This window comes from Drosophila rhopaloa, unplaced genomic scaffold (genome assembly GCF_018152115.1).
Source record: "Drosophila rhopaloa isolate 14029-0021.01 unplaced genomic scaffold, ASM1815211v1 contig_167, whole genome shotgun sequence".
Classification (NCBI taxonomy): Eukaryota; Metazoa; Arthropoda; class Insecta; order Diptera; family Drosophilidae; genus Drosophila; species Drosophila rhopaloa.
In genome coordinates, this window is record NW_025335047.1 from 10308205 (window position 1) to 10324844 (window position 16640).

The 16640-nt window shown below is 42.0% G+C and overlaps 1 protein-coding gene across 5 annotated transcripts; it reads left to right on the forward strand.

Annotated features, from left to right (window-relative positions):
• Nucleotides 1-1017: 1017 nt before the first annotated feature.
• Nucleotides 1018-11117, forward strand: LOC108044631 (box A-binding factor). 5 transcript variants are annotated; one of them, XM_017123698.2, is made up of 7 exons: nucleotides 1018-2491; nucleotides 6162-6654; nucleotides 6731-6929; nucleotides 8024-8244; nucleotides 8561-8725; nucleotides 9224-9377; nucleotides 9939-11117. In XM_017123698.2, the coding sequence occupies exons 1-7, from the start codon at nucleotides 1101-1103 to the stop codon at nucleotides 10493-10495; spliced, it is 3180 nt and encodes a 1059-aa protein (XP_016979187.2). In that variant the 5' UTR covers nucleotides 1018-1100; the 3' UTR covers nucleotides 10496-11117. The 5 variants fall into 5 exon arrangements, with proteins under 5 accessions (XP_016979187.2, XP_016979188.2, XP_016979189.2 ...); XM_017123699.2 differs by having other exon boundaries at nucleotides 9944-10280; XM_017123696.2 differs by having other exon boundaries at nucleotides 1020-2491; nucleotides 9468-11117.
• Nucleotides 11118-16640: the final 5523 nt, after the last annotated feature.

The window sequence follows — 16640 nt, forward strand, 5'->3', positions numbered from 1 at the left end:
TTAGCATATTGTTGTAGTCAAAAAATCTCAAGAAATAATCCTATTTTCCGTTGTACTGATTATCTAAATTTATTTTTAATTAACTTTGATTTCATTTTAAATTTAAATGTTATTTATAAAAAACTATATGTATTTTTTATATTTCCCTGATTTAGTTTGTACTTATTTTGCGGTCGCTGGTAACCGCCAGTCAACCAACCACAACAACAGAGGCCACAACAACACCAATCGAGCAACAGGCTGCGGCGACAACAACAACAATCCGGCATGGCCTCTGCCTCGACCTGCTGCCCACCCCTCCCACTTTCTATGCCCGTTGTTGTTGCTGTTGCTGTAGTGAGAGGCGTAGCTAAAAGCGGGGTACTCGCACTTGGAGGCATTGGTGAGAAAGAGAGGCAGCGAGAAACATTAGTCAAAGGCAATGAGTGCGACAAGGTCGGCAGCAGCAGCAGGCGAGGCACAAACAAAGCCAACGACGCAGCGAAGGAAGAGAGGAGCCAAAGAGAATGCTCCCCAAAAGAGAGGGAGAGTGGGAGAGCGGGCGCATGTAGCTTGTGCATCCAGACATTTTAAGCTGTACACAGAAAATATATATGAATAATTTGTAAGATTGACTTGATCTTTTTATCACAATAAAACTGTATCTTGTTAATAAATCTAAAAAAAATTTAAGTTCCATAAGAAATTCAATTAAAATAATAAAAAAACCTATTTAAAATCATAAAATGATCGAAATGAAGTTTATTAAAACTTTTGTAAGATTGATTTTAAAATTTCCTAATTTTTATATGTGTATGATTATGATTGCGAGTGGCGCTCGTGTAACGGGATTTGGAGCAAAGCACAAAGCAAACACAACTGTAATCAATGGGGAGAGTGGGAGAGAGGATGCTCGCTGAGATTTGTGCTCGATTTGATTTTCTAAAAAACAATTTTAACGAGCTTATTTTGTTTCGAGCTTGTGTTTCGTATTTCGAATTATTTCGAAGCGCAAGCCGCTCAAATCAAATCAGTTTGTGTGAAAATCGCGCCGGACACGGACACGTACGTGGATTGCGGCGGATAATCCGTATAATCGAGTGGTGTGGATCGCCGGAATTATGACCAAAACAACGAAGCCCAAGGAGAAGGCGGCTGGAGCGCAGGGGGCGTTGGCGGGGGCAGGGTCGGGGGCCAAGGCGGGCGGGGGCAGTCTGCTGACGAACGCGGCGGACAGCAAGATCCGTACGGCCAAATCCAACAACAACAAGCGGCAGTCAGGACGATCAACAGCAACTACAACAGCAGCAGGATCAAATGCAGCAGCGAAAGAGACAGCAATAGCGATCGGAGCGGAGCCCACAGGGGCAGCGACGCCGCCAGCGACGCTGACTGAGGCAGCGACGTCCGTCGCAGCGAATTTATCGACACTTGAGTCCGCGCACTCACAGGCTCACACTTCAGTTGTCAGCGAAACAGCAAGGCAAGCGGTAACCACAGCAAACGCGTCGGCAACAGCAACTCCAACACCAACAGCAACAGCAACACCAAGCGACACGCCAGCAACAACTGTAGCGGCGATCGATGACGATCGCAGTGCGATAAATAATACTAATCAGCCGCAGAACGACGCGAGTGAAAGTGTTGATAATAAAATCAAAGTGATCAACTATGCACATCAGTCAGAGGATCAGCAGCAACAGCAACAACATCATCATAACCATCAGATCTACGAGCAGCAACAGTTTCTCAACCAACAATTGATAAGCCAGCATCAGCAGGAGCAACATCAGCAACAGCAATCACAACATCAGTCCCAACAGCAACAACTAGCGACACAGGAGCAACATCAGGCCGGTTGGCTGGCCTATGACCTGACCAGCGGTTCCGCGGCGGCAGCAGCGGCACATCACCTCTTGGGCCACTTTCCCTATCCGCCCACCCATCACCATCCAGCTGCCCAGCTCTACGAGCATTACGCCAGTACGGATCCCATAATGAGAACCAATTTTGCGGTTTACAGCGTATACGGCGGAGGTGGCATGGCCAGTCACGAGCAACTGTCAGCGGCGGCGGCAGCGGCAGCAGCAGCGGCCCAGGGCACAACGCCCAACATTGACGAGGTGATCCAGGACACGCTCAAGGACGAGTGCTTCGAGGATGGGCACAGTAGCAACTACCATGTGCTGACTTCGGTCTCGGACTTGCATCCCTTGAAGGATGCCAGTCCAGTGCCTGGAATCTATTCCCTGACTACAGATCAAATCCATCAACAACAGCAGCATCTGCATCACCAGCAACAGCAGCAGCAACTCTACCATCAGCAACAGCAGCAACATCACCACCACAACAACTCAACCAGCTCGGGGGGCGGCGATTCGCCATCGTCCTCCCATGCCCTGTCCACCATGCAGAGCTTCACCCAGCTGACCAGCGCCCAACGTGACAGCCTCTCGCCGGAGAACGTCGCCTACTTTGGGGCCACCCAGCTCAGTCCCAGCATGCAGAACAGGTGAGTCTTTCCTCGGAGTAATGAGCTCAGTATCACGAAGCGGTCGAGCGCACGTGCCTTTCGCCCGCTTGGCGACACCGTTAAAAGTCATGATCGGAGCGCCGATCAGCGATCAACGATCACCTAACAGAGAACCGCACTGGCTGATTCATATTTCTCCGGTCTTGGCGCGGTTTCTCGGGCGGAATGACGAACCCACAATAGAGCCCATAATTGTGGCTCATTGTTCCAAAGCTCATGTTTGGGTCTATTCCTTCTCCTCCCTGGACCCAAATCCAAATCCAAAATCAAACACAGTCGGTTATGGTTATGGCGTTATGGCATTCTCAGGTGGTTTACTCAATGTGTGGAATGCAAAAATCTGTTACAGTTGCATCTAGTTAGTTAGTTAGTCGGACTCGAAGAATGTGTTTCCAGTGGGAAAACAAAAACATAAACAAAACACAACTGTGCTGCCATCGCAGATGTCTCATGTAAAGAGCATTCCAGGCGTGACGCCTCCGTTTGGAGGTGGCTTGGTCTAGTGGGGCAGGACTGACAGGTTCAAAAAGTAGCTGCGAGTTTGGAAAAAAAACATTGCTCCAGGTTTTATAAAAATCCTAGATTCAATAGATAAATAATATTAATTTGTAGGTCTCTTAATTTGTAAACCTTTTTTAAAACATTTATTACCGTTAACTCCCTTCTCTAAGTTTGTTTTTATAAAGATGAGATTAATTCTTCGTTTCCTTATCTTTTGTATATACAAGCTATCTTTTCGAAATTTTTATAATGTTTTGCGATGTCAAGATTGACAAGATGACTTCTTCGTATTCTATTACTAAAATTAACCTTGTTCAAAACCAAAACAAACAATACCGGGGTATAAATAACAGTTTTTCACTGGCCATTTTAAGAGCCGCCTGTGTCTTTCCCAAAGAAGTCTTCCGCTAGCTTGAAACTCAGCAAAAAAATATACAAATTGCCGGTCAAATTTCGTAAACAAGAATATGCAATGTCTTAATTATTGACGCATGGATTTTCTGACTCATGAGTTTTCCCGTTAGGGATCTTAGCCCAAGCAGAACCAACTTCGCCAACAGATGCAGGAATTCTAAATGGTTGACTAAGTTTCTTACTAGGGTTTCGACCAGCATGAGATGGTTAAAACCGCACGTGTCCAGTTTGTTGCCACTTTTGACTTGGGACCAGCACGTGCCACAAATTTAAGGCAAGTTAACTACCAAAAAAAAGGGGGCGTGACCCGCATTTGATCGAGCAGTCGAAACTCGGCGACTTGCAGAGCCAAAACGAAAATGCAAATTGCTATTGTGGCGCATTTTTCTAGCTTGTTTTGGGTATTCGGTTGCAAGTTCTATAGTTTGGTGAGAGGATACCTTTCGAGTGTGTGACTGTTTGAGAGCTGGGGTAACCCAAACCCATCCCGTGACATAGAAACCGTCGAACGAAACTGAAACTCGGCCACAGAGAAACAGCTTCAAATGCTTCGCAAGACTCTATTTTTTCTGTGTTCAGGGTAGCCTCTGCTGACTCAGCAACCCCCAAGTTGAAATACACCTATAAGGGTTAAGGAGAGCGGTACGGTGGGTGTAATGGGTAATTCTCTAACGATCGGTGGGAGGCAGCGGACCCAACGCACCCGCACATTTTTGATCCCATTTTGGTTGACTCTTTTTGGTGATGTATTCGTTTTCTACATTTTGCACTGCACTTGGTTTTACTGCTTAATGTGAAGTTTCTATGTTGTTTTTTAAATTGAAAAAGTGTTTTGCATATGTATATGAAAACAGTCTTGAATGGACACTTAGTTAAAATATATGGAAAATAAAATGATATTTAAAAAAATATATTTAATAACCGAGCATTTGACGGTTTTGCATAGACGGAAATAAGCACTTGTATATCTGGTAACAAAACAACGCTGAGACTAGATGATCTCAAGCTTAACTGGCGGATGATGGTGACGCCGATGTGCTCGGCATTTCGTATGTGACTTTTTGGTCAGTTTCGCTTTTGTGGCGGTAAGAAACCAGAAGAAGATATCACGCTGCTGGCCAGCTCACATGCCATTTTCGCCATACATACATATGTGAAAAACAAGAAGTCGACGCAAAATACTCACCTGCAACAAACAACAGAAGCAACAACAACAGAAATGAACTGCAGCGGTGATAATTTATATCGTTGTCGTGCATTTTTTGTTGTCTCTCAGACTTTCTATATAATATGCAGCTATATATTAGCTATAGCTAGGGCATCTTCAACTGAAAATTCTGCTTTTCTTATCAGAGAGCGTGCGCATCTAGCTGAAAGACTTGGTCATATAAATTCTTGCAACAAAGAGCAAATGATTTGCAAGTCGTTTGTTTGATAATTGAATATACATAAAGATATCGTTTTTTTCGGTTAAGTTTCTTCTGTCACTTTATCGTGTTGTGTGTGTAAGACTGAGATTTTTGGGCCAAAACTCTCTGCAACAAGAGCAAATGCAGCAGCAGCAGGGGCGACAACTGCAACAGCAACTGCATTGGCATAAAGCTAAACCCGACTCAAGTCATTATGCAAACGCGCGTGCCCCGATTCGGTTGTGCTTTTTTCTCCGTCTCCATCTTCGACTGCCGTCATCAGTCGCCCAGCTTCGTCCAGAGAACTAAGCCCGAAATAAAACTGAAAACTGAAATAAAAATAAATCAAAACGAAAATGAAAACGCTAAAGCTGAGCTGAGCACTTCCGCGTGTTTCCTGTGTTGCTGTTCGAACATAAATAGAATATTGTATTTGTTTGCAAAAAAGGGTTGTACTAGACAATGGAGAATATTAGTTGATTGATTTCGATTGTTCCCATGTGCAAAAATAATGTGTGTAAGCCCATCAAGTTGGCGGAAGTTTAAAGTGTGCACCTGTGAAAACGAAATCTCAAAAGTTTTGATCCTTAAGTTCTTATCTTTCTAAGATCGATGGCCCAAAAACAAACTTTTGCCTACGCGGCAATTCGTTTCCAGCCAGCTTTGTTTATTAAAATTCTTTCCGAGTTCTAGCAAAAATATTTGCACAGGCTACTGTTAACTAAGGCTAACAAATAAGCGATTACTTTTTTTTTTGAATAAACAATGCTGCAAACAGTTTTATACTTTAATTAAGAGTTTTATGGCCTCAACCGCACAGCCACAACGGCCAACATGCCGAAAACTGGCCGCTGGTGGTCCGCAAAAAGCAAAAACAACTCATTCTTGTAAAGTAAACAATAGTCAGGAAATGTTAATAGCGTCTCGAATTCCTCACAGTAACAGTGCGACGTTAACAGAGGTCTCAACAGCAACAGCGACTAAAAACGCGCTCAAAACGCGCGAAACAACGTGCCTAGCGTTTTAAAACGCTTAAAAAACTTTTATTAATTTTTAGAAATAAAAACTTTGTTAAAATGTTCTTTTCGAATTACAATAATATGTATTTGAAGAACTATTGCTATAGGTAAATCTTTTAAAAACAAAGTTTTTCATTACAAATTACACTGCCGAATTAAAATATAGCTTTAACCCATAACTCTAGCCTAAAATTAAATTAAATTGATTGCAACTACTGTACTTAACAGTATCTAAAAAATGATCTAAGTGAATTTAAAGTCGAAGATCGAAAACTAAATTCCTTTACTTCCAATGCTTCATTACAGCTCTGTTTATGCTGGATCCTTGCTCACCCAGGCTGCCAATGGCATTCAGTACGGCATGCAGTCGCCCAACCAGACGCACGCCCACCTCCAGCAACAGCACCACCAGCAGCAGCAGCAACACCAGCAACACCAGCAGCAGCAGCTGCAGCAGCAGCAACAGCACCACCTCCACCACCAGCAGCAGCATCACCACAACTCGAGCAGCAGCAGTCCGGGTCCAGTGGGTCTGCACCACACGAGCTCCTCGGTGGCAACAGCGGCGGCGGTGGCGGCGGCCACGGCGGCGGTTAATGGACACAACAGCTCCTTGGAGGACGGCTATGGATCGCCAAGGAGTAGCCACAGTGGCGGAGGAGGCAGCGTGGGGGGCGGTGGCACCTTGCCAGCCTTCCAGAGGTTCACATCCGGCAACAGCGGCTTCGTCAGTGGCATGCCCAATGGCTCGGTCAGTGGCCCCGAACGCTACGCTTCGATTTCCAATTACCGTCCTCAGGTGAGTCTTGCTCCCTTTCCCCTTTCGGGAATTCCCTTGTGCATCCAATAGCCAATCTGTGCCTTTCTGTTTCCAGAACGAGGGCTGGTTTGACCCGATGAGCTACACCTCCGCCGCATCTGGCCAGGCGCAGTTGGGTGTCGGAGTTGGAGCCGGTGTGGTCACCAATGTGATACGGAACGGCAGGGCCATTTCGGCGGCCAATGCAGCAGCCGCAGCGGCAGTGGATGGAAACACGGGAGCTTTTCTGTCCGCCTCGGCATCGTTGTCAGCAAGTAAGTTCCGCTTTAAGAATGGACCACAATTAGGCTAGTCTAGCACATCAGCAAACTGAATAATGAACTCACCAAAAATACACAAGCCAAGATCCTTTCTGTTTGTGTGTGTGCCTTCTCCTTTGCCTGGGCAGAAATGGAGTGGGTTTTGGGTAGAACTTCACACACACAAGGCGAGAAGGAAACCCATCGCTGGCCAGTTATTTGCATAACCTGAGCAAACCCGAAATGGGTCAGGAAATGGTAATGTTAGCCAACTGTAAGCAGCTGTTGTCATATTCATACATTTCCTCATCCTTTATTTATTATTATTATGCCACATATATATTTAGTATTAAGACTATGTCTCTATAATAAATTCAATTAATTTTATTTCAACTCTTGAGATAAAATCAAACAAAAAAAAAACACCACAAAAGCAAATCCCATAGAAATACAAATCTAAATAATAAACACACACAAAACAAAAAAACCAAAACGCAAAACAGCAAACAATCCAAACCAAACACCTAGCTAAAACCTTATGACTTATTTCGATATTTCTATGTCAATCTTTGAAGCATTATTCGATGCCGATTATTTCACTGAGGGGCGAGAATGTGTCAATTGTGGTGCGATTTCAACCCCATTATGGCGACGCGATAACACGGGACACTATTTGTGCAATGCCTGCGGCTTGTACATGAAAATGAACGGCATGAATCGACCCCTAATTAAACAGCCTAGAAGATTGGTAAATGTCTAAAACAAATTCACAACTACCAGCAATTATTACTAACCAATCAAACAAACGCTTTTGTGTGGAACAAAATTTTTGTGTGCGAACTCAGTGTTTAGTGGGTACAGAGACTTATAGAAATCCGCATCCGCCAGCCTCAGCCTCAGCACCACCGCCCTCAACTCCCCCCCGAACCCTTCAAGGCTCCAAGAGAGTGAAAAAATTAATTGAATTTATTATTTATTACGAAATGCCAATTAGTTTAATATGCGACAAAAACACCAAACGAATCGAAAAGTGACATTCAAAACGAAAATCAATCTGCTACTGCTTCTTGTGTATTACAACAAACAACATTCTGATTGCTCAATTCCAGTGGCCGCTGAATCAGGCGGGGATTTCTATAAGGCCAACTCATTTAATGTGGGCGGCGGTGGCCGTAGTAAGGCCAACACGACTGGTGCCGCCAGCTCGCAGGCCTACGGCTCCTGTCCAGGCTCGAGTGCAACCTCGGCGACTTCGGCGGTGGCGTCGGGAACGGCGACTGCAGCGACGACGCTCGACGAGCACGTTAGTCGCGCCAATTCGAGACGCTTGGTAGGTCGCCCATTAATTACCGATACCGAAACCAAAACCAAACAAAACCAAAACCAAAACCCTACCTACCAACCGAAACCCCCCTGAAAGTCAATTCACTAACAGAGAAAAGCGAGTAGACCAAGTAGTGCCACTAACCTAGCCCAGAATCACTGCTAACCAATATACACTAACCTGTAAACCCAGTAAATCTGTATATCCATAAACCCCCTAGTCACAGAGCTGTCATAGAAAACGTTGTTCCACACGAAATGCTTTTGCTATTTGAGTGTTTTTGTACCCATTGACTAATGCATTGCCGTATTTCCACATCTAGAGTGCCTCGAAGAGAGCCGGATTATCCTGCTCCAACTGCCACACCACGTACACATCGCTGTGGCGCCGCAATCCAGCCGGAGAGCCCGTCTGCAATGCCTGCGGACTGTACTATAAGCTTCACAGCGTGCCCCGACCGCTGACCATGAAAAAGGACACCATACAGGTAAGTGCCATCGGAGCATCAGTTCAAAATAAATGCCTAACAAATTTATTTTGTTTAAAATATCTTTACTTAAAACAATCGACCTTCAATAACTTCAAACTATTTAGACTTCAGGCCACTTGTAATGCCAATAAAAACAAATTCGATAGAAACAACATAATTATGTTGTGAAGCGTCTTTATCTAATGAGTACTTTAATGTATTTAATTGCCAATATGTACTTTAATCACAGTCTTGCTTACCACCTAGAACCAAGTTTTAATAACTGTCAAGTTATGAACCCAAAAATAAAAGTTTCAGTTGTTAAACAATTCGACTCAAAGTTTTAATTTTTAAAAGTTCATTTTTATTATTTTGAAAAATTAAATTAAAGTTTTACTATTATTTATTTTTATTTTGTAATTATTTCTTTTTGGTTTTGAGAAATTGTAATTAGATAAATATAGTAGATTAATGACTCAAAGTATAATAAATATTCAACAATCTTTGCCAATACAGAAACGCAAACGCAAGCCGAAGGGCACGAAGAGCGAAAAGAAGAAGTTGAAGAACGCCTTAAGTGCCACGTTGGAGAGCGGCTCCTTGGCGGCCAATTGTCACAATGTGGGCCAGGCCTTGGACAGCAGCCAGATGGGAGTGGACGTCAATGATGGTGAGTTGCAAACACATATTTTCCATTCCGTGTGCATGCCTAATTCGTGATGTTTGCTTTCTTTTTGTCCCCTTCCGCTCACCTGGTTAGATATGAAACCACAGCTCGATATGAAACCATACAACTCATACTCATCGCAGCCGCAACAGCAACATCCGCAGTACCAACAGCAGCAGTCGCAGCAGTTGCTAATGGCTGATCAGCACTCATCGGCGGCCAGCTCGCCCCATAGCATGGGTTCCTCCTCATTGTCGCCATCAGCCGCATCACATCAACATCAGCATCAGACACATCAACATCAGCAGCAGCAGCAGCAGCTCTGCTCCGGGCTGGACATGTCGCCCAGCTCTAACTACCAAATGTCACCCCTCAACATGCAGCAACAACAGCAGCAATCCTGCAGCATGCAGCACTCACCCAGCACGCCCACAACCATATACAATACCCCATCGCCCACACACCAGCTCCAAAATAACAACAACAATAGCTTGCTCTTCAACAACAACAACAACAACAATAGTAGCAATGAGAATAACAAACTAATACAAAAATATCTGCAAGCTCAGCAACAGAGCAGCGGCTCCACCAACGACCAGTTGCTGGCCCATCTGCTGCCGAACTCCTCGATTGCGGCGGTAGCAGCAGCAGCGGCGACAGCAGCGGCAGTGATCAAAACGGAGGCCCTGTCGCTCACCTCGCAGGCCAACTGCTCCACGGTCACCTCAACACCGACCACGGCATCCAGCACGTTATCCTCGCTGAGCCACGGCAACATTATTAGTCTGCAGAATCCCTACCATCAGCTGCAGCTGGGTCAGGGAATGACGCTGTGCAAGGCAACGCGGGACTCACCGCCATACTACCTGACGCCGGAGGAGGAGGATGAGCACCCGGCCCTGATCAAGATGGAGCAGATGGATACGCCGCAGCAGCAGCAGCAACAATCGGCCTCGCTGGACGAGCACTACGAACTGGCCGCCTTCCAGAGACAACAGCAGCAGCATCTTTTGCACCAACAGCATACGGCCGTCCTTTTGGGCCAACACGATCAGCATGCGGCCAACTTTACCATGCACAAGTTCGGCGTGGAGCGGGAAACGTTGGTGAAGATGGAGTAGGCGGGACACGCTGAGCTGAGCACCTGCCTGGCACCATGACCAAAGATTCTGTTGTTACATAAATCTCATAGCTCCAAAGAATTTATAGCCCTTAGTCGCCTGTATACCAAGAGCCGTTCTCAAAGAACCCTCGCCTATCCCAAATCTATCACATCATTAGTTGTACATAAGCAAGTAATTTAAGCAAGTCGATTGACATTTCCATTTTCGGCGAATTCGAATGACCTACTACTCGAAATTTGTTATTAAATACTAGTTTAATTCGTAGCAAAATGCAGACAGCATAAAATCAATTCAGATTCTAGGTTAATACTATTCATTTAAATTTGTTATCAAATCGAATACCTTTTGAGATTTCTTTCAATCAAATTCCACTTGGATATTAGCCATTTACTTAAGTTAAAAAAAAAGCAAATCAAAAAAAAACGAAAACAAAATCGATCGATGTAACCAACAATCTCATGCAATTTAGTTAGTAATTGATATCTTTTTATACCATTACCGATAAATATTTAAAGCAATTTAAGTTATAGTCTCGTACAACTTTTTACATCATCTTTGCAATATTAATTTTATTTCTTTTGAGCGAATAAACGACATTAGTCACTTAAATGGCCCAAAAGCGAGTACTTCGTTTAAAATAAAATGAAAACAATGTTTTAAGCCAACTAGGCGTATGTGAAATATGAATGAGGTCCTTGTATTTTTCCTGATCTTTACAGTATCCCAAAAGTATGTACTAGAAATTTCGACAGCATGCTGGCCCAAAAAAGTATGCTACAAATTTCTACCTTACACGTAATGTAAAATAGATCCCAACACATTCTTATAGCCAGGTTAGCATCACTGATTTATTTAAAATGCCTCTTACAACAGAAGTAGTCTTATTTTATTTATATTCAAGAGTTTTTGTAAATATTTAAATAATTTAATTTATAAATTTATAATTAATGTCAATCAATATCGTAAGGGATCCGGACTTGGAGTAGTAGTTAAGTAGCTAATACAAATGAGAGAAAAATTTGCGACATTTTTACCTATGATAAAAAATACTATTGTACAAATAGGAAAACGTTATTACAGTTTATATTTAATTGTAAACAATGTTCTTTTTAATTTATTTGTGGCTCAGTCTGGAAAATGACTAATATAAAATATATATTTTATTTTCTGAATAAAGGCTGTTTCATTATTCCGCTAAAATTCAGAAGAATTTTAAATGTTTGGTATTCCAAATTAAGAATGGTATTTTTTATAAGAGAGAAGTAATTGTAGACTAAAATTAAGCGATTTTTAACGTTCAAAGTGTATTTACTTGTTCAAGATTATTAGCCAAGTCGATCTTTTCAGTTGGTTTAAAGTTAGGCGACGACCTTTTTTACGCCTACAATTTACCTACATTTTTATGTTACAAAAATGTTTTAATTTTAAAGTAGTTGTATTTAAATTGTCAATTTAAATATTCAAAATTGTTTTAATGAACGTTACATTGTATTAAATAGGCTAGTATGTTTGTATTTAGTCGAAAATCTCGACGTGGGTACATTCTTGTGTTTATTATGAACAAAAATTTTTTTTTAATATTCCGTGAAAATTCCGGAGAATCTTATATGCAAACTTATAGAAATTAACCATATATACCCATTCTATGAGAATTCGTTGTACCAGATTTATTAAATAACACTTTAAGTGCGTAAGTCGAGGGGAAAACGCGCTCAGGTGCCAGCTATTCAGTGCCACTCTAGAATTGTACAATTACAGGCTGGAGAACTACGATATAGCGGAGTGTGTGTATCTGGATGTGGTGGGGGATGGGGGAGGGGGAAGGGGAAATCGGGGATGTACGTGGGGGATGTGTGTGTATTATATTATTTTGTGCGCCGCCATTTACGAAAGCGACATTTTCTGTGATAAGATAACGTCGCATTGCTGAGTCCCCTCCGCTCTGTGTCTGTCCCTGTCACTCCCAGGCCCTCCTTCTCCTCCCTCTCCCTCTCCCCCTCCTTCTCCCTCTCGCTCTATTTATATTTTTCGCTCTATTTCTTTTTTAATAAACTTTCAGTACTCTGGTTGCCGTTGGTTTTTTATGGGAGTCACGCGTTACAAAACGACAAACAGCAACAAAATCTGAAAGTCATTTCATGTGGCAAAACAGTTTTTGTTTATTGCTAGGGTTGTTTGCTCGCCGAGGGTGGGGATCCACCAGGGAGGGTCTGAGGTGGTGGGTGGGGGCTAGCAGTATGAGGTTGGTGGTGGGTGGTGGGCTACGTGACTGTACAAAAGTGGTTCATGTCGCGAGGGCTTTTTTGCTGGAACGGCTCGTGCACCGCTCAAGTGGCACTGATGGTGCTCCGCCCAGCGGTTTGATTGATACCATTGCTGATTAGCCGCGAAATGAAGTCCATCCACATGAAAATACTCACATCGATAAACGATTTTTGGGCTTCCAAATTAGTTTGAAACCTGTTAACATATCTTCTGATGATTGTTGTGGCTCACTGCAGTTACGAGTACTATCTGTATCTGGATTCTAATCGGTCATTGCTCAGATCTTTTCGCAAAACTTTCACTTAAGATATAGCTATTTTTTGGTGCCGGGTCATGGTTCCACTATCAAAGCTTTGGGCAAATAACTAAATGATAATGCCATCCACATAGCCTTGTCTTGAACGATATCAAAGCATGCTCGATAAGATAAAGTATGTTTTCGTTTTGAATCTTTCTTAAAATACAGTTCCCACTTAGTGATACCTAGTTAGTAAGCCTTAACATAGCCTTAATGCTTAAACTTAAGGAGCACATAGAAGATTAAAAAAATAAGGCATGTAATATTAATTGATTTAATTGAAATTTATCAACAAAAATTTTAAAGCAAAGACATCTACAAATGATTATACGTAGATTATGCTGCAGCCAATTTATGCCAATGCTTTGGGCGAATTAGAAACTATGCATTAGAATTGGTTTTTGATCATTGTTTTAATACTAATGGTACTCCATTTTTTCAGCTTATAACTAAAAAAACTACGTTCAGCAAATGTTATAATACTACGCGAAATTGTTGACAAAAAATTAATTCTCGTATTTGAGTAACCCTAATTTACTAAGCCATGGCAACTTTGAATCATTGTTTGGTAGTCATTAGACTGAATTTGTTTACTCTCATTTTATAAGAGCTTAGACTTTAATGTTTGCTACTCGCAAACAAGTCAGTTATTTGTGCTCGAACTAGGCTAGATATATATAATGAGTATAAATTTCATATGTTCATATATATACATATATAAAGTCTACAAACGAATAGTACAGATATTATTTCAATGAGGCGCAAAATCCATTTTTTTTACCACAAAAATGTTGTAATATTAATTCAGTAATAGATTTTTAAATCACCCACTGAAATTATTTATCAAGAACTGCGTACAAGCTCTATACAGGATGCCTAATCTACAAGCACTCATATTTAACTCTAAAGAAAAGATAATCTTAAAAAAAAAGCAAGAAATATCATGTTGAGTAATACTTCTCCATTGAGGTTTTTAACAATGAATTTTGGAACACTGGTACCGAGTTACACCAAGAAGATATGAACAGGAATCGGATGCGGGATAATACGAATAATGTTTCAAAAATTCACTTGGTTTCTCCCAACTTGTCCCAATTAACAACATTCTTTATTCTTAGTTTTGTACGTTGATTGTATATATATGTATATATATCATCAGTTTGCTTTTTACGCTTTTGGTACACACACTTTTAGTCCGTAATTTACGATAAATTCATGTTCGGCCTGACGCTCGACATTTTATGGCTCTATTTTTTTTATTAGACGCGTTTTGTTACTTGTTTTTATTTTCGCACTTTTCTGGTTCGTCACTTTACGATCTGGCTGCTCTCACACAATGTTATAATTCATTATTATTATTATTTTATAATTGTGCCACGGATCGACTGGGGACAGAGCGCGTTTTAATGGAAAGTGCAAAACTTACTGTGCCAGCAACGAAATAACCACACTCGGTAAGATATCTGAGTATATATGATTTTTTTACATGCCCATTCCATAGATAGGCAATCTGTATCTGTGGCACGATAATGCTTATAAATAAGATAATATGATTTGATAATGGTATTTACCATATGCAGAAACCGAAGCCGTAAGGCAGCTCAGCTGGGCTGTGTAAGTCGCTGGAGTTTCTGCTGGCCATATAATGTATAAGAAATGCACGTTTTCCATTAGATTTCCCCTGGCTGCGGTGCACCTAATTAAATGTTTGACATCTGCCTGATTTATTTAGCGTGAAAATGTTGAAAATGCCTCGATTACTGGCCCAAAGGGCATACCATATATGCATATATGTATGGGTTCAGGTAGTTAATGTTCGGTTCAGGTCTGAGTTGTGCAAACAGATTGCATTTAGAGCAGTCCAACCCCCCACCCTGTGCTCCTCGGTTCCTTTCTGTTTGTTGTTGACTTGACTGCTTTTTGATGTCTTCTTCGGGTGGTTACGTTATTGGTGTTGCTGTTTTTTTCGTGGCCTTATCGCCAACTGACGTTTGTACTTCAGAATGTGTACTTAAGATAATGAAAATGGGGAAGAAGCGGCCAGGCCTCGAAACGACACGAAGGGGGCTACACATCCACATCAGCAGCAACTCAAATGAAAAAGAATGTCACCGGGTACGATTTGAACTTTCAATATACCTATAATTTCACCCGCTGGCCATAGACTTATTTGTGCCATAGATCACTTGGTTGGATAAGATCGATGGAATCTTTTTTTTCGGCCCAAAAACTGCACTTCATGCTCTGCGTTTGGCGAAATTCGTGGAAATTATTTTGAGGTTCTTTTTTGGTATCAGGCAGCAGTTAATAAGCATATTCTAATCTAATCAGCGGATCGTTAATTAACTTCCAAAGTTGACTTTCGCTTTCTCAAGTGTTACTTGAGCGTTGCTTTGGCAGTTGGAATTTATACACAATGCCCGGCAGTATCTTATCGATGAGCCAAAGATCAAATTTTAAAATTCCCGAAAAACACCGCAAAAGTTCTTATATAAATGGCTGATTTCATTAAGTACACTTTATAGATATCTGCCAATCCAGTAATCCGTAAATTATATATATATATTTCTTTACACATTATTTATTTAAAAATCACATCACAGTTTCACAGATTGGTATCCTTTTTGTTCAATTCTTTCGAGACGGACGCGCAAAGGCAATGTTTCCATGTTGAAAATCCCAGTTACACTCACCAACTGTGATTAGATTCCATGCCGCTGGGCGTCCAAACTTAAGGAATTACTGAAAAATTCAAATTATTATCGCTTATTATCTTGGGACATTATCAGTTCAAACACTGATATACTGATACAGACCGCGAGAGAGAGCCATGCCCAGAACCAGAACCAGAAACAGAAACAGAACCAGAACCCCGACCCAAACTGGAAGTGGAACCTTAACTGGCTGCAGATACCCCAAACTGATACCGATATCCTACCAAAGGCAACAACAACAACCTCCAATTGATAGCAAATCTTCATTATCTTATAAATACGGCTGCATTGGTGGTCGTGTATCGCTAAAAAGCCAAGATTAGATACTTTTATCTAGCTGGGTCAACCTCGTCCCCATCCCCATCCCCAAACCCATTCCCATTCACAATCCCATCCCCCCAAGAAATTGGCGACGTCACAGATAGAGTTCCCCATTATCGGTTAAGCAAATTCCCAGTCCCACGCGGATGTTTGTCCAAGAGGAGCGTTGGTGTGGGAGTAGGTTAAGTAGCCGCCACCGATTGACTTATGATTTCGGTTTGTTGGGGGCCTGCCCCAGGAGGAATATATCTCTCTGTTCGCCAGTTGGGTAGTCGAAATCTCTGTTAAGATACGTTAACTTATCTAAGGCCACTATCTATTCTCAGATATTCGATATGTCCCTCTATGTATACACATACATAAATGGGGCTGTATTAGAGGCGTCGGCGATAGGAAAAATCGCTTTGGTTGATAGGAGCAATCAGCGGGTGTGCAACACCCACCGGAGTTTTCATTCAATAGGAGCATTTCCTCAGGCCACCGCGGAAAAGTGACATCGCACCTCGGGCATTCTTATATTCTTGCATATATAAAAGCGGTGGCA